The sequence below is a fragment of the Geospiza fortis genome, unplaced genomic scaffold, assembly GCF_000277835.1.
Source record: "Geospiza fortis unplaced genomic scaffold, GeoFor_1.0 scaffold173, whole genome shotgun sequence".
In the NCBI taxonomy this organism is placed as follows: Eukaryota; Metazoa; Chordata; class Aves; order Passeriformes; family Thraupidae; genus Geospiza; species Geospiza fortis.
This window is the reverse complement of record NW_005054334.1, coordinates 1,186,794-1,205,618: the sequence shown is the minus strand read 5'-3', so window position 1 is coordinate 1,205,618 and position 18,825 is coordinate 1,186,794. Positions and strand designations below refer to the sequence as shown.

Genomic DNA, 18,825 nt, shown 5'->3' with positions numbered 1-18,825 from the left:
AGGAAGAGACAGGGGTTACTGTGGGCATCACCTGGCGCCAGTGGATGAGGAGAGAGCTGGCAAGGACACTGCAGTGTGTACACCACTCTCCTGTCATTCTTTAAAATTAACGTGAAGCCTGACTTTGTTTCTTCTCTTCTGATCGTCAGTGTAAGACGGAAATCATATTTATAATGTGCTTTAAAGGCTGAAGGATTTATTATTGTCCACTATTTAGTGAAACCAGGCAAGCAGAGCCATTGCTTTCTTCCTGCTGGCTGCAGGGAGGGAGGTGAAAGGCTTTGGTGGTGTAAAGCCAGTTCAAGCGCTCCCCTGAGTCATGGCCTCTTTTTCTTTGGAGGCAGTTTGGATTACATTTTGCTTGTTTGGGTATTTTTCCATTTCTGTAGCAATGATAGCTGTTCATGAGACTGATTGAAACACTAATCCAAAAGTGAAAATCTATTTGACCTATTCTGATCAAAACCCTGATGGTTTAAGTTTTACTCAGTATGGGTAAAGCTCTAAGCTTTAAGAGAACAGCTGAGTCTAAAAATACTATCTCTTATTTTATGCTAAAAATAAGCTGCTTAAATTTTGATCCACATTGTTGCTTTTACTTGTCTGGTGATTTCTAGCTTTCAGAACTGCCGTGTATGCATCTCTAGTTCTTTTCTCTAGAAATACAAATACTAAAACATTCTTTTAGAAATGAAAAACATAAGTTTGAATAAATGGCTCTAAGGCTAAGTTGAACTTAGAGAAGAATCTTAAAGTGCCACGGGACCACATTGCTTTTAGTCTCTCACAAAAAAAAAAAAAAAAAAATCTTGCTTTTATCTCCTCAGTTCTTCATTGGCCAGAAGGCAGGAGGCATTAGGAACCACAGTATACTGAGGAAGAGGAGGAATAATACCATAGGCCTTATGCTCTGTCAGATGTTTTTCTTAGAGAGAAACTAATTCAGCACCTCCTTCCCCACCCTCTCTGTGCTGTCCCAGAGGAAACTAAATCTCGTGTGCTCTGAGGATTTCTGAGGTTTTCCATTTGGATCATTACATACCTTGTGTGGGGTCTCCTTGGGCATGCCCCATGTCCCAGAGGAATGCCTCATGGCCATGTATCCCCACAGACAAGCAGAGAGGGTGAGAGAGATGGGGCTGAGACTGCACAGCCCCAGACCCATCAGACAGACCGTCACCCTGAGGGTGGGGGGCAGATGAGGGGGACCCTTGACACCTGTCTGGAAGAGTGATGTCTGCAAAGCAGGAGATGTGCAGAGCAGGGTCACTGGGATGGCCATGGAGAACTGGCTTATGAGAGGAGCCTGGAAGAGTTGAGTTCATTTCTCTTGCCATAACAGAGCATAAAACAGACATGAATGCTTTTAGTGAATAACTTTGTGCAGGTAAGGGTTTCATGACACAGTGCCAAGCGTAGCAAGGGATTAAAGCCTATGGCTCTGATGGGCTTTTCCAGTCCCGTGCCCTGCATGGACCAATGAGGGACACAGCAGGCAAGAGCAAGCAGCACCTCTTAGAGAGGGTCCCCCACCTTCAGGGTACCTTTCCTTCAGGTATTTCCCAAAGGAATTTTAATATGTTCAGAGACATCTTTCCTGGCATTGCCTAATTGATGGTGGAGTGGGGTGAAAAGTGTGAAAGGGGAGTCATGAAGCCCAAAAGTCCATCTACATTTTTATCCCTGATGTTTGTTCACCCTTCTCCTTCCCACCATTTCCTTGCTGTGACGAGGTGGGTCCGTCTGTCTGTCTGACACGCATTTTTCTTGCACAGCTCATTCACTTGTTCCCACTGTTCAGTTTATTTTCAGGGAATGATTATTCAGTGAACTCCTATGTACATGCTTCTGGAAAAGCCTTGTGGTATAGATTATGACTCCATTGGCAGTATTGTCAGGAAAAACGTTGTACTTGGCAGTCACAGAAGATAATTGTAATACAAATCATGAATTCCAGCTCCATTGTACTTCCCGCCCTAAAGAGGTATTTTCATGTGTGGTTTAAAATGATCCTTTCAAAAGGTAGAGTCTGACAGGTCTGTGTGTGATGAAAGGAAAACTAGCCTCTTGTCAAACAACACTATAATTTTTATTCATTATATGTTTAGGGTTTGGGTTTTTTTCCAGCTGAATGCCAGAAAACAGTTTAAGAACAGCAACAGGGTTCTCATAGCTTGCCACATGCAAGCATTCAGAAACCATGAATAAAGGGAGAACTAGAAAGAATTATTTTAAATCATTATTTTCTTAAATGAATACTATCTTCTTTTTTTTTTTTAATTTTCATTGGCTTTTGGAAGTTTACAGAGTTCATGGTTTTGAGCCATTTCCTGGGATCAAAATATTTAGAAATGTGCTTTTTCTAAACCTCAAATTTTCAGGTAGGCACATAACTTCTGAAATGAAAACTCAAGAGACAATTCTGAATGCCATCAGAGCTGATACACCAAAAGGTGTTCTCACAGGTGAAGGCATGTGGCCCTTCAGCACCAGCATTGTCTCCAGCCTAGGAGAATCACCCCAGCTTCAGGACTTGTGAAGAGCACTTGAGGAAGCTGCTCTGGAGCCATAAAGCAATGTTCACATCACAGATGGACACTCTCCATTCTTTCCTCCCAGAAAGCAATCCTAGTATTGGGGAAAGGTGGGGAGCAGGGTGCCTGCCCAAGGGAAAATGTCTCAGGAAAAGACATGAGGAATCAGGATGTGTAATCTCTAATTCTGCATGCATGCATAGCCTCAGCCCTCATCCCATAGGCATACAAACTATCTGCCCACCTTGCTGCCTGTGCAGGATTTAGGGATTGCTTACTTTCCCCTTGGGATGCTTGTAATGGTTGTAGTGAAATGTGCTGCTTTAGGAATGCAGCCTGATGTGGGCCCTTCCTTGTACATATTGAAAGATCCACCAAAAAATAAGGCATAAAATCCATGAGGAATGTATGAGATTTGATTATACAGTAGCAATTCCTCATCCCAAGCACCTAAGCCATGGCACAGACCAGGCTAGTCAGTAGGCCAGACAAAGCAGTGCAGGGATTACAGTGGATCTCAGCCAGAATATGAGTTAAAAAATAGTCACACTGCTGCATGTATGACAAATCCATACTCAAGCAGATGGTTGGCAATTTTACATATGGAGGAAGTTGTGGACTTGCCAGAGAGAATCCCTGTGACAGCAACAACTCTGATCAATTCACTGAAAAAATCACCTAAAAGAAAATCTTATAAGAATGTGAGTAGTTTTGCCTAAAAAAAGAAAAAGGGGGGGGGGGGCAAGTCTTTGCTTTGAGGAATAAAAGAATAAAATGATTGGGCTTTGGGAAAATTTTCCATTGTTGTTAAAGTACAGACTGCCAGAGGAGGTTCCTCGTCTATGGAAGACAGAAAAAGGTTATGTAGTATCTGCACACAATGGCAGAGGCAGAGCTGGTCATGCCTTAGGAAGGAGAGAAAGACTGTGATATCTTGAAGTCCTTCCAACATAGCTTTCTGTTATTCTATGAAAAATGCTTAAAATACACCTTGAACATGTGCTTCCCCTAAATCACTAACAGGCATAGCTACCAAGCCAGGCATTTCTACTATTGCATGATTGAAAATGAAAATATCTTCCTGTTTTAATATCAGGAAACAGAAACAGACACTCTAAAATAGCTCACCAAAAAGATCTCCAGCACACAGAGGACACTGATGGAAACTGAGAGTACCTTAAGGTTTAGTCCAAATGATTTGGAGTCTTCCAATTCTTAATACCTGAAGGAGGCATTTTTGACAAAACTGTGATCAAAGTAGCTGTGGGCATCATCTCACATTTGAGCCCCACAGAGGTATGAAATATTTCTACTCCCACAGTTTTATTAGATTATTCTTCAAGACAGATTGTGTCACGTTTGTCACACATGGTTTGCTCTTGCCCTGAATGTTTTTGCAGCCACTGGCACTGCTGCAAAGTATAAAACACCATCAGGCTAATGCAATGCCTTCTTCTGTTCCATAATTCCTAATGCAAATGACTCTGCAAGGCCACGGGGAGCTGGGCTCTCCTGTTTTATGCATAGTTACCTGTCACTCTATCTGCATGGGCTGCTTTCAAAGACCTCTTTGTCTGCAAGGTAAACTCAGGCTGGAGATGATCTCAGAGCTGAAATCCCAGCCAAGGGAAGTCATCGGGCTACAAAACCCACAAAGTTAAAAATACAGGGAGCACTGGAAAATCAACAGGAAACAATTTCTGCTGACTGAAGGTTTTAGCCTTCTTCCAAAAGCCAGCTAGCAGCAGCCTGTTGGATGGAACAAAGCAGCTACATGAAAGGAGCAGCATTCCTTAACTTTGTCTGTTAAAGCACAAGCGAATGCCAGGCAAAGGTCAGGATTGTCCCTCAGCTCTGATTGTAGATCTGGCGGTTTTGGGAGTGAGATAGCTGAATCCCCCAGACCCTCTCTACACTTCTCTCTCCTTGCCAGTGTTCCCTGGACAATGGTTGCCAAAGGGGATTTCTCCTTTTCTTCTGGCTCTTGACATTAGCAGGGCCTGAAATTGGTCCTGGCAGTTTGGCATGAAGTACTCACCATCCTGGGGGGTTCTCAGGCCTGTTTGCAGGTCAGGTGTCTGAGCACAGCTTTGTTGGCCTGACTGCCTCAGGGAAACGCCTGTCAGACCAACTTAGTCAGACTGCAAATGCCCCTCATCGAATGAAGACTGCCCATTTTCTCCCCCAGCAAAGAGGAGTGTTAAGCACTTTATTACGAATCATCATGGAAAAAAACTTTGGTAGAAAAGCATAAAAAACATGAAAGCACAGACCTAAAACTTCCCTTTCTTGCACTGGTGCTCACATCAGATGATGCATTCCTCAGCAACAGAAGCTGGAGATCCAGCTCAACAACACTCTGCTTTCAGAGTGGGACATCTCTGAGGCATATGGAGACACAAAGGTGGAAAAAACATCCTTTCATCTGCCCAGTCCACAGAGCCTCTGGAGCTAATGTGTGCACTAGCAAGCTTGCCATGACCCATTGGGGAGATCACTGATGGTGCCCAAAGCATCTGATCTTACTGAGTTTGTCCAAGGTGGACTCCTCTCTCCCTAGGTCTCCTGAGATTTTTCAAATGTATAAAAGACAGGTGCCTTTCAGGGGTACATGTTTGCTCATCTCTGATCTGATGGGGTCACTGAAGAAGCGTGGCTGTGGCCAAGGCAACACAGTGCAATCTCTCATGAGTAAAACCCAGGCAGTCACCTGAACCACTGCCAATCCCTCCCTGTGAGCATGTCTGTGTTTGAAGTAGAATTTATTTCTTGGCAATAGGAATTTTCTCCCTCTTTTCATTGTAATTGAGAGTTACAATGATGTAAGACCGTGTAAGGGTGTTGCTTTAAAAAGTTTATGCCGAGCTGCAGACATGAAATCTCATTACATCATTGGGTCACCAGTCCACAGCCATTGCTTTAAAATTACATGGATTTTAAAAGGAAACTTGGAAATTATTTTTTCATTTGTCGTCTGGCCTTTGAGCCTTTACAGGTGCACCAGTTCTCCATTGGCAAGTTTTTTCCATGAGTTCATGAGGACAAAACACACTTTTTTTTCCTTTTTTTCCTTTTTTTTTTTTAATGCATAAAAGTTGTTCCTGGCACTATCTTTTGGTTCCAACTAATAGAAGTAGCAGAAGAACATTAAACAGTACAAGGATTCCAATAAAGTCATAAGTATTAGCAGCACCATCTGAGTGCTCTGGTATTAGACAGCTACTGGTTAGAAGATGAATTTACTGCTGCCCAGTCTTCATCATACTAAGTCTGAAAAACGCCTTAAAAGGAAGGGGAAAAAACTGCTCAAAGGAAGAAGACTAAATTTTCTGCCTCAAAAAATGAAACCTGTTTATTTATATTTATCGTAATCACCCCTGTATCTTTTGCTCCCCATGGCTGAAATATCCCTTGCCAACCTTTCCAGCCTTGCAAGTCATGCCTCTTTTAAAATAAAAAGTATTTTCATGATTGAGCAGCTCTCTTAATAACTTACCCAGCTTTGCTAACTCTTTAATAGTAAAAATCTTAGTAAGCAAATCACATCAGGTGACCTCTGCTTATCACCTTCCCACAACATAATGAGGTTTAAAAAGGTTTAAACCTTTTGTATTAGGTTTATAGCTGGCCAGTGGCACAGCAGCCAACTCAGACATAATTCTAAATGGATGTCTCCAAGTGGAAACTTGGAATTTGAATTCAAATGACCTTACATCTTTTTATTATTATTGTTATTATTTTTATTATTCTTTCCTGTGTGCATTTTTCAGCCTGCTCATTCTTAATTCCTTCAGTACTTATTACTGCAAGTCTAATCCTGTGTACTTTCACACCCCAAGTGTGGGAGCCATAAATACTTCTGCAGTCTCTCAGGGCAAACCAGCTATAATTGGATCTCCAGTTGCCTCACAGAAAAAAAAAAATAAAAAAAGAAAAGAAGGAAAGGCACATTCCAGACAAAGAAAATTCTGCGTCTGTGTCTGTGTGTTTGTGTTTCTGCCTCCCTTGAGTAACACTTTGTCCTTTTGCTCCATTCCAGGCTGAGTTCTCCGAGTTGAACCTGGCTGCTTACGTCATGGGTGGCTGCATGGTGGACATGCAGGTCATGAGGAACGGCACCAAGGTGGTCAGGTGAGCAGCGCCGGCTGGTCTTGGAAACTGGGCTTTGTGGATCAGTGCTGGGGCAAGCAGGCTGATCTCACAGGGTGACAAATATGTGAATTGGGCAGCACAATCCTGGTAGCTTCAAGGATTCTTGGAAGTGGTGAAAAGAGTGGCCTGACTCTGGTGGGTTTGTATCAGGTCTCAGATGCACATTTTGCCATATGGTCATTGTTTCTGGTCTAGACCCTTCATGCAACAGCAAATGCCTCCTTCTCAGGTTCTTCTTAGCCTCCAGACTCCCAATAAAAGGGACAACAGATCTTCTTCTCCCTTGATTTTTCTCTCCTTCTCTGTCAACTAACCCTCATTTTGAACAGTGGCTCTGATTCATTAGCCTGCCTGTCTTGGGCCCTGATCCCAGTGGACTGCCCTTGCAGTAGCCACTAAGCCCAGATGACCAGATCAAGAGCAGCCCTGAGAAGAAGGACTTGAGGGTGTTGGAGGATGAGAAGCTTGACATAAGCCAGCAGTATGCTCTCACAGGCCTGAAAGCCAACCATATCCTGGGCTGCCTCCAAAGGAGTGTGGCTAGCAGGGAGGGGATGAGAAGAAGAGACCTTATGGGACCTGCAAGTACCTAAAGGGTACTACAATAGAGTTTTGCAAGGACATGTAGTGATAGGACAAGGGGGAATGGCTTTAAACTGAATAGGGGTGGATTTAGGCTATATACCAGGAGAACATCCTTTACTGTGGGAGTGGTGAGGCATGGGCACAGACTGCCCAGAGAAGGTGTAGATGCCCATGCCTGGCAGTGTTCAGTGCTGGATAGTGCTTTGAGCAACCTGGCCTAGTGGAAGGCATCCCTGCTCTTGGCAAGGGGGCTGGAACTAGGTGACCTTTAAGGTCCCTTCCAATGCGAACTATTCTGTAATTGTGAGATCCTGATGCTTGTAGCCTGATTTGCTCCTGAAATACCACTGTTTTCTTTATGGGAGATGCCCAGTGCTCTGGCATTGCCCTGTGGTATATCTCAGAGGTAATATCTGTCTCTGTTTGATGGGGATTTCTGTCCTACTAGCATTACTTCATAACTGCAGTCATTGCAAGCAGACTCTTTTCCCAAGCAATGCTTCTCCAATCACACATCCAATTCACTTCCCAAAAGCATTGTTCCCCTTCTTTCAAGCACCAGTGACAGCAATTTGGAGCTAATGTTAGATGCATCTTTACAAGTTCTATGTAAAGAATAGTGTCACATCTGTGTAGGATGCCTCTGTTCACCTTCACCAATATTACCTTCCACCCTATTATTCCCAAGCCTTCATCTTTATGGGTTCCTGTCATTACAACTCTACATTTCATCTTTGACACAGTAGCTTTTCTCTGTTTGTGTTGAAATCTCATTGTTGCTCCAAATTAATTTTTTTAGACACCCTGCTTCTTTTTGTACAGTTTCTTTGCACTTTTTGGTGTATTCAGGATCTTTGAGTTTAATACTGTTGACATATTTAATCAATGCTTTTGTCTGTTTGCAACTAGTTCAAAGTTAGAGGTAGAGACACATAATCTAGCATGCAGGGATATTTTTGAAAGGGATTATTAGAACAGTTAAAAAACTGTAATTTTGAGCATGCTGGCCTCAGTTTAATTTCTCAAAATCTCATTTCCAGTCCAAACAGTGCAAAGCAAAACATGTCACTGTCAATTAGCTATGACTGTGGTCCATCAATTCATTTCAGGTCTTGACATCTCTCTTAGTACATCCACAAGTCTCCATTTGTTCTTTGGTAAAATTTCACTAACCTCTGCTAAAAACCTTTAAAGCTGTGTCTGTTACATGCATTTGCTTTCTCCCTGTCTGTTTCTGAGTGAAACAAAGCATTATGTCCCATGAACCAGCCGCTGGAGCACTCATCAGACAGTGTGCAGTGCTAATGCACTCCTGTGTTCGCTTGCTCATGGTGCTGGAAGGTTTCCCAAGAACCATTTCCTAGGTTTGATCACATCTTCATTTTCCTTCCTGTGTCTTTCCTCCCAAAGCCATTCATACATCTGGCAGAAAGATCTTGAGCTATTAAACTGAAACTGAAGACAAAATTTATTTTACAAAACTGTCTGGGGCATGGTGTTCATGTTTCTACTCACAGTGAACACACAGGTATTCCCACTACCATTTTTGTATGGATATTGATATGTGAATTACGTGGGTTTTTGAATGGCATATGCTCAGGAGGGGTTCTTTTTGTTTGTTTTCATTCCTGCATGTTTAAGGACACTTTTGCATTGTGGGAAGCAGATTTGGTAAATATATAATTGTCTGGGTATGCAATTTATATAGCATATATCATATTACATGCCATAATCCTTGCAACCAGAGAATATTTGTTTACAGCCTGTGCTGATATGACCCTGTTGTGCCCAGCTCAGTAAGTTTAAGAGCTTAGGTCTGCCAACTTCCACAACCACTCCTAGCAATACTCTAGAAGGTATAAAAATTAAAACTCTTTTTCACTTTAGAAAGCACATTGTGGAACTGAGCTGTGTAGAGGCACCTCAACCCATCCACATAGGTACAGCTTCTTCCTACTTCCTTCAAGTCCCACAATCCCATCCACAGCCATGTCCTGCCTGGCTACAGACACCTTTCAGAGTACCCAGCCACAGGGAGACACCTTCAACTCATATGTGTGCACTAACCCTGCTGCTGCTGTCATCTTTTTTCCATCACTTATTTGTCCTCTTTTAATAATTGAGCAAAACATTCAGTCAAAAGTCAGAATGCTTCTAGATGGTGAAATATAATAATCATATTTTTTGAATACCCAGAGTCCTGGAAATCCCACTGTCAATTTATAAGGAGATAAAGAGGGCACCATCTTGCTAACAACCACATTTGGGATTCCCTCCTGCAGGAGCCCTGCCTGCTTCACATTCCTCTTCAAAGGGAGAGCAATAGGATGCAGCAGTTTAGGGGAAAGACAGTGAATATACTACAAACCAGTAGATTTAAATCACTGAAATAATAAATTTCTTAAGACCAACAATTAATATTCATATTCAGCAACCACTGGGCTGCCCTCTCCAAATTGACATTACATTTACTGATAAGCTATCTAACAATTTCTTAGCCTATTAAATTCCATCATTTTGGAGTAGGTCTCCTAGTTCTTTCTTTAAACTGGAAGTACCACATGGCACCTGTAAAGCAAAGTTTAAACCAAAGGGTTTTTTTCTGCTGATCACTTGGTATTTTCTGACACCTTGGAGTTAATGCTTTCTTTCACACCCCATGTCAACTGATTTGAACTGCACCAGGAAAAATTATGATTCTTTTACCAGGAAGATTAATTCCCTTAGTAAGAAGGTATAACTGTCCTTAACACCTTCCATTTGCCACTTTTGACTCAGGATAATTAAAAAAAAAAAGATGCTTTAGAAATATTATTGGCAATTACAGAAAGCAAAGACATGGACATATACATAACAACTAGCCTGTGCATCTTGAAATAAGTCGCTAAAAGTAAGTCAGCAAACAATCTAGCTGAAGCCAGACATTACTTTGCTTTCCTGAGTTTTAAAACAAACATGTCTCCAAGAATTTAAATTTACAGTAACAATGTTCTGGGTCTCCAACTTCTCTTTTTTAGCTACTACGTTCTGCACATCTGTAGGAGGGGGTGGAAGATTTGAGATAGTGTCAGCAAAATGTGCTACTGGAGACAGAGGCTATCATCTAACAAATCTAAAAAACTGCATCTGTGTTTTCTGTGCCAGTTCCACCATGGTTTGCGAAGGCTCCATCAGCCTGTTCAGCACATTTCCTTCAGAGAGCTGGCCACAAACATCTTGTGCAGCCTCTAGCAAGCACTTTTCTGTGTCAGTGCCCTGTAACCCTTGCCCTGACTGAGGACACTGGTGGGACGAGCTGGGCACCAGGAGCAGTGTTGGGTTCAGTCAGGACTGATGGGGTGGGGAATCTCCCACACATTGGTCCTTGTTACCCCAGCACTTACTTGGAAAAAATTGGCAGCAGACCTTCCCTATTGAAAAATTAAATATGAGAAGCAGGAGGTAATGTTTATTCATCCCAAAGGATCCCTCACCAACTTAGACATAGCAACTCTTACAACAGAGAAATGGAATCATTTCTGGTTGCAAAGTATTTGTGGAGTACTAAAGAGTGTGTAAAAACAAGTGCGGGTTCATGCCTACTTTTAAAACACTTGGGTGGATTCTTCATCCTCCTCCCAGGGCATACACAACCTCCTTTTGGACAGGTCTACCCACACAAACAGAAAGAGACAGAGTGAACCATCTGGAATCTAATTTACTCTAGAAAGCTCTTCGACTGCGTCACTTTTCCTGGGGTTAGATGTGAGGAAGGGGATTTTTATTTTCACATTCCTCTGAAAGGCCCTTCATATCAATATTTTGGCAGTGTAAAGAGGCTGTCAGTGTTGGCAGTGCACCCACTCTGAGATGCATTTATGCTTTCATGATATTATAAAAGTGTCTAAGTAGAAATGAAAATTTGGGCTGTGTCTGTTTCTGACAGCAACATTTAGACTCCCAAACTATGATCTCAGGTTCTGTATTCAATTAAATGCTTGACTGTTGGGCTTCAACAGACTTCAGCTACTAATTCCAGTAGATATAAGGCAGGGATATGTTGAAAATCTGGACAGCTCTTTTACCTGGGGAATTCTAATGTCTTTGGGAGCATTTCAGACCTTTAAGGATATAAATTAATCATGCAGCAGACTGCTCTCATCTCCTGTCTCCCTGTAGAGCTTCCTCTTTTGCCATTGGGGCCAATCATCCAGGAGAGAAAGCATATTTTCATGTTTGCATGGGACCTACCAGGGTGGTGGCCATACCTCTTAGAGTGTGGTATGCAGGCTCCATGCAGCCCCACAGTACAGACAACAGCTGATGGACAGGAGATGCCCAGGGTCTGATGTGGGGAGGACCCTGAGAGGAGAAATGGCTCTGGTGAGTGTAGAGGGGTGTCCAAAATGGCAGCAAAGGAATGAGGAACAACACTCAGGACAAAGCCTTGCTGCAGGGAAGATCTCTGCCATGGAATGATGTTTAGCCCTACAGGCCTTGCCTGAATGTGGCCTGTGTGTGTAAGGTGTGTGTCTCCCCTGCTCACCCTGGATGATGTGCCCTTGCTGCTCACAGCCGTGGTGGGGTCAGTGAATTCGGCACACAAGCCCATTCATTCCTGTAGTTAACACTGACATTCCTGTTGCTTCCAGCTGATTCGGTGCTTCTGTGATTCCCTGTGCTGTGACAACAGGACAGCAGCCTGTTGAATCACCATCCCCAAATCCCTGAAAGTGCTTTTTTCCTTAAGCATATTTTCACACTGCAAGCTACAGTACAGTCATAGCATCAGGAGTAAAATCCTTTTACATGGGAGGGGTAGAGAAGAAACTGGCCAACTCACAGGTGTTTCCCTGCTATTCAGAGCTTGCAGGCTCCAGGAGATGTGTAGTCTGACTAAAAAAGATCTGTCTGCACCAGGATGCAGAGGCCAGTGAGGACACTGTCCTCTGCCCACTGCATTCTTCCTATCCCAATAGGTTCACTCACCCCGAAGGTCCATTGAGAAGCACCTGCCTGAAAGGGGCATGGATGTTTTCTATCCTCAGAGGCCATGCTTGCTCACCACACAGTAGTTGCACATTGCTAGGAGGATGTTTTCTTGTCTCTCCAGGACAATTTGCTCACCAGAGTTGATGGTTTCTTGTAGTTTTTCTACAGGGACAGTGCCCAGGAAGGTAATGGGAGTATCTGCTGGTCATGGACACTGATGTAACAAGTACTGGCAGGCAGTAGGTCATTTTTCAGCTTCTCATGTTCCAATAAGCTTGTGCCAAGATGAACTCCAGCCATTGTCGAATTCCTGTCTTTTTAAATTTAACTCTTGGCCCTAATTAGGGTCTTTTATGAAATGTCTTTTTCTAGTTGTTGTCATTTTGGGGGCTGGGGGTGGGGTGTTGTTGTGTTGGTTGGTTGGTTGGTTGGTTGGTTGGTTTGCTGCTTCCAAACCAAATTTCTGCAATTTTTTGTAAAGTTGCAAATAGGAGAAAAAATGGCAGAAACTGATAGGGAAAGTTTAGGTTTCTAGCAGCCAGATGGAAAAATATGTTGAACGCCTGGTTCTCCCAGGTTCTGCAGAAAGTGCCACTCGCTGGAGTACAATAAGTGCTATGTATTTAACACTGAGAAAGATACAACATGCGCTATGTACTTAACACTGAGAAACATTTGGGCAATATTTTTTTTATTGATGGCATAGCAATCCATAAAGGTAATGGAGAAGTGTGTGTAACAGCCTGTAAGCTTTTGAAAATTCAGTTTAGGCAAGGGACCAGTGTGCCAAATGACCACTTTCCTCACTGAAATACCCTGCAGAGACAATGAGCTGGGGCGAGGTGTCTAACAGGGCATACACCCTGGCAAGCTGCAGTTACATATGAAAGAATTTAACACCTCTAGTAAACATTTATAAACTGAGAATTATTCCCATATGGGGGATGATCTAGCATTGTTTTTTCACAAATATCTCCCCTCTCTTCACCTCTCTTCACCTGCCTGTTCCTGTCCTCAATTTTTAATTTTTTTTTAATTTTTCTTCCAGCAGGAAGAACAAAAGAGAAAAGACAGTGGAGTGTGATGATTTATGCATTTATTCTCAGTTACTTCCACCTCAGCTCCTGCTGCTAAACAGCTGCTTGGAGGCCTGCTTCTCCCCTTGGGGTTTGCTGATGTCCCAGATGAATAATGTCCCCCTTCACCTCCCTGGCAGCTGGCCCCCAGCCAGCGTGCAGGCAGGATGCTGACAGTTATCAGGAAAACATTTGGCATGCAGGCAGCTGCCAGAAAGACAAAGTCTCTCTGAGCAGACCAGGGTGGGGAACATTTCAGATACTAAACTACTCCCTGACCCTTTTCGCATTTACTGTAATTTTACTGTAATTCTTTCCAATAAGGAATAAGCCGCCAAGGTCTAGAGCACTCAATAATTAGTTAATCCAGGATTAAATAAAAGAATTATTCAAAACTTTAGTACATTGTTTCAGTCTTGATCAGCTTTTTTTTTTAATCAGTCCTGCCATAATTTGTTTCCTTTCCACATGGGTTTTTACTCAGGCTTCTTCCAGAGAATGGCAATCATCCCAATGTCACCTCAGAGTTAGCCCTGCAATGAGCATGGTGTTGGGACAGATGGTTTCCAAAGATCCTCTCCAACCTAAATTACTCTATGACTTTATTCTGTGATGTTGGAAAGTATTTGGATCACCTTCTGTAAAAGCTTAGGATCACAAGCATTTTGAAGGCAAGTTGGTGTTGGCAGGTGTGGTTGTTACTGCTTTCAGGCTTTGTCTGAGTCCACATGATTTTCCTTGTCAATGTCGATCAGTTTAGAAGTAAAATATATGGCAGACTATTGAGACTGCCAGACTCCAGTTCAGAGAGTGTGTGACATGATTTAATGGTTAGCTGAGCATTGACCTGTGGCTGAGAAGCAAATCAGAGCATCTTCCAGGCTATCCTCATCTGCCTACAGTGGTATTGGTCCTACTGTGATTCCTGGCTCCTGCTGCTTTTGCTGCACTAATCTCCCACACCTCCCATGTTTTTTTACTCAGCCATTCTCTATTATAATGTTAAAAAAAAACCCTGCTTCTCTCTTCCAGCCTAGTAAGGAGAGATTATTCTTTATTCTATGTTGCTTTCTTTTTTTTTCTCAAATCAGCTCTGTGTTATTTATATAAGCAGTCACATTTGTTCTTTCTTTGAATAACTTCAGCAAGGTTTATATCTTTCTGTAGAAAATATGACATGAGGTTTTGACTGAAATGACTTTTTTTCTTAGCATATTTTCCACTTTACCAAAGCATCAAACAGAATGTTAAATCTAACACTGATCTCAGTCATTGATTTCATATTAATTTTCAGTAATTTAATAACAATGCTATTAACACTGAAGCAATGCACAAAAATAACTTGTTCCTATTTGTAAATGCCATTTTCTATTAGGTGTCAGACACCTGAGGCACTGCATATTTGGAGGAACTTTTTGCACTTCTTGGGCAAAAGTTGCAGCCTCTTATGGCTTGGACTTGTGCCTCAGACACTTCCCTGAAGGCTTCATTAATTGCCAGTAATGCAAAACTTGTTGTATCATTTTGCTAAATTATGCAGTTCTCTTCTTCTCTTTGTCATGCCAGATAGGAAAGGCTTTGGAAGAGAATTTAGTCAGAGTGTCTTGATCCCTGGGAAGTATCTGAAAATTGAATGAAGTCTCCTAGAATAATGGAGGGTAGCCAAAACCCGAAGTGAGGACGTTGTCTTCAGTGTCCTGGGAAGATCTTTATCCACTGACACAAAGGGCAAAGTGTCTAGTAAGACTGTCAGTCTTCTAAAAAGAGACCAGGAGAGCCCATCCTTCTCCAACAACACCAGAAAAAAGCTCTCTGACCCATCATGGTGCTGAAATATAAAGCACCCTTTGGCTGCAAATGATTATGCACAGCGGAAGGGGTCATACAGAAGTATTTTGACAATCACAGAATTGGTTGGGAAAGACCTCTAAGAGCATTGATCCCCCATTAAAGAGCACTGCCATTTTCACCACTAAATCACACCCCTAAGTGCCATATCCACACACCCTCTGAACAGTTCAAGGGGTGGTGACTCAACTAGTTCCCTGGGCAGACTGTCTCAATGAAGAGACATGAAGAAATTTTCCATGATATCCACTAAAGCTCTCCTGGCACAACCTGAGGCCATTGTTCTTCCTCTACCTGAGGCCCTCTTGTCCTGTGCCTTGTTACCTGGGAGAGGAGGCCGATCCCCACCTCACTACAACACGTTCCAGCACCTCATGTCTTTCTTTCAGTGAGGGACCCAACACTGAACACAGGATTTGAGGTGCAGCCTCACCAGTGCTCAGCACAGGGAGACAATCTAATGTCTTGATCACACTATTTCTGATGCAAATAGTGCATTCTTCTGTGTTCTTTCTTCATGGCCTCGAATCTCTTTGTGCTTCAGTGAGAAAAGCTGAAGGACCAGGAAGCAAGCCAGAGTTATGGCTATATGCAGAAATAAGAAATAGGAGATCTCTTTAAGGCATGAAACCTCTCAGCAGCAATTGTACTCATTATCTTCTCTACCCCAAAGCAGGCTGGGGAGCTGCTTTCTGCACAGAGATGTTATTGATTGTTATTCATTTTGCCACTGGTCTCTGTTTCTCTGTACAGGCTCTGCTGCTCTTCAGCTGATGTTTATTCTCAGCTAGTCCCAGGCCTGGCACTCCACTGCCTTGTTCTCAGTATCCATGGGAACATTCACATTGTTCCACAGCTCAAAACAGGGATTCAGTGTCCACCTTCGCTTTAGAGATTCACTCCTCATCTGCTGCATGAGAGAGTGCCCTGCCTTCCTACAGGACACAGAGTTTGAGAATAGGCTTTTCTACATTAATTCGGTATTCTTGTGTCCATCCTCTAAGTGGAGAAACTCTTTCTTTGCCAGGATCTGAAAAGACAAGAGCCACTGAGATGGCTCTGAGATTTTGGCTCTCTTCCTGAGATTTTGGCTGGCAAAAGTAAAGCCAATGAAGGCAGTTTCCCAGCCACTCTGTGTCCTCCCCCTCTCAGAAAGCTGCATGAAGAGAGACATGCCTGGAGCTCCTGCCTCTCCAGGCCCCACAGCTGTTCAGTAACTCAGCACAGATACTGAGCCCTGGTCCTAAGGAGCTGGTTAATCTTTCTGGGGACCTGTGCCTTCCTCCAGGGTGCCTTCTGTACAGCAAGTCCAGCAGAATGGAGCAGCTCAGACTTTCCAAGATTTGTATTCACTTGCTGTTTCTCAGCGGGGGTCACCACTTGCCTCATCCCCATTGATACCAGGGAGGTCCATAAATCAGCTGCACAGCGATAGCACAGCCCTCACGGTGCTCATTATGCATCTTGCTGCTGGAGGAAAGCACCACCTTTGGTGCCAAGTACATTAGGGAACATGCCTGGGTTTAAAAAAACTCCATGGGAGGGAATCACAACATTTCTACAGCTTGGCCTCTTGCATCACACAAACCGAGCCTGCTCCTCATGGTGTCTCAGGCGGGTGATAACAAAAGTCCAAGGTCAACAAACAAAATGAACAGCTTTAAAACAACAAAGCTGTGCTGGGGTTTGTGTACAGTGTTTGTTGCCACAATCTGGCCCAGAGTCACCATCTCACATTTCCCTGCCAGAATGATGGAAATATAAATAGGGGCTATAAACCCAAAGTATTTCCAGCTCATACATCCAAAGGATAGAAATTATAGTCTCTTAGCAAGGAAAATGTTCGAGGGTAGTGAGGTAATGGGACCTGGTTACAGAGCTCATTTCTCTGAAAATCTTTAATACAGCATGGAAATTTTTCTATGTCCTTGATGCAACCTCTGTTAACTTGTAAAATAATCCCTTCTTTCCGTGGAAAAGCCCCTTCCTTTGAGAATGAACTGCTGGGCTTCATTTTGGGAACCATTTCTTTCCAGCTGCTGTTTCCAGATATTTTTGAATGGCTTTGAAGGCAGAGTGTCAGCAAGGAATAAAATCTGGCTGCTTGAAAGATAATCCATTGCCTGTTGGCTTACCTAGAAAGGGCCTCACTTTCCTGTGCATTAGCTGAGGGCTGCTGCTGTTGAACCATAGAAGTCCAAGCTCCACTCTTGCTAAATAATATTCTGGAAGTCCATGCCATGAGTCACAGCAGCGTATGAGGGGCTCTGCTCATTTGATTAATTTCATTGCCATGCCTGCCCTTCACTTGTTGACTCACAGCCATAAGAGCCTGGGATGTGCTGCATACGTAGTAAACTGATTAAAGGGGAAATGTGTGTTAATGTATGGATGTGTACGAGAGCTTTTTGAAATCCCTTATGATCTTCCCACCCACTGGGCATTGCTTCAATACAGAGCTCAATCGTCAGGAAACAAACTTGCTCCCTCATCTGCGTTGCACATTGCAAAGAGCTTGCCAAGTACGGCCAAGCTTTTAGAAAGAAAAGAGAACCCCCCCACCAGTGAATTTATGACCCTTGGCTCTGCTTGTGGCTTGTTCCTGTGCATGCCTGAGTGACATGGAAACTGCAGAAAATCTGTTTGGCCTGTTTCTATGCTCTCACACTTGCAGCTACATTAGATTTTTCCTTTTTTTAAAATGACTAGGGGGTTTTGGTGGGTTTGTTACATTATAACACAAGCAATACACTCTGAAAGGCCCAAGAGAAGACATGTTAGTGAAAAGAAAAAGGAAGGATGGAAAAGAAACAAGGAGTGGTTAGAAGTGCTTCTGGAGCATTTGAAAGTAAAACACCATTCTCCTCGTCCCTTCCAGGTCTTTCAAGCCGGATTTTGTCCTGATCCGCCAGCACGCCTACAGCATGGCTCTGGGGGAAGACTTCCGCAGCCTCATCATCGGCCTCCAGTACGGGGGCGTCCACACGGTCAACTCCCTCTACTCCATCTACAACTTCTGCAGCAAGCCCTGGGTGGTAAGTGATGATCCAGCCCTGCTGCGTGTCAGCACTGCACAGGAGATCTCTGGTACTGACAGAAAGCCCAGCTCACCTTCCCGGAGTTTCAAAGGAGTTGGTCTCTTTAGGTTAAAATCTAAACAACCTTAGAAATCCAGGTGGGAGTTGTTGGAGGAAAAAACCTACCAGCACTACTTCTTTATCAGCCTCTAGTTGTATCAAGATGCTATTTCTTCACCCTGAGCAGGATGTTTCCCTTGTCCCAGACCCAAAAGGATCACCAACAGCTGACAGTGCAGCAGCACCTAGATTTCTTGTAAGGCATGGGAAGGACCCACATGGGAAGAGGTAGAGAAAAGCAGTCCAGTCAGGGTCAAATCACCACACATGTAGAGTTTCTCAGCTGTCCCAGAACAAAATGGAGTATTATCATAAAGTGTTGGTTCATTGAACCTGAAACACTGCACCTTGGAAAGACTTAGGCTGGGTCAGCTCCTGATGAGGGCAGGGCAGTGTTTTGCTATTTTGCACTGGAAGATCCCTTCACCCATTCTTTAAATTTTGTCAAGTTCGCATGAGAATCTCAGAAAACCTTAAAAAATATTATCATTGGATTTTCTCAGCCCCAAATCCCCAGACAAC

At 43.2% G+C, this 18,825-nt stretch overlaps 1 protein-coding gene across 4 annotated transcripts in view; it reads left to right on the top strand.

Annotated features, from left to right (window-relative positions):
• The window catches only part of SYN3 (synapsin III), a 189,562-nt gene that overhangs the window by 34,790 nt on the left and 135,947 nt on the right, over positions 1-18,825 (top strand). For all 4 annotated transcript variants that reach the window (XM_005421799.2, XM_031057698.1, XM_031057697.1 and 1 more), the window contains 2 exons: positions 6,574-6,665; positions 18,045-18,201. In XM_005421799.2, coding sequence (XP_005421856.1) covers positions 6,574-6,665; positions 18,045-18,201 — 249 coding nt within the window. The remainder of the gene's footprint in view (positions 1-6,573; positions 6,666-18,044; positions 18,202-18,825) is intronic.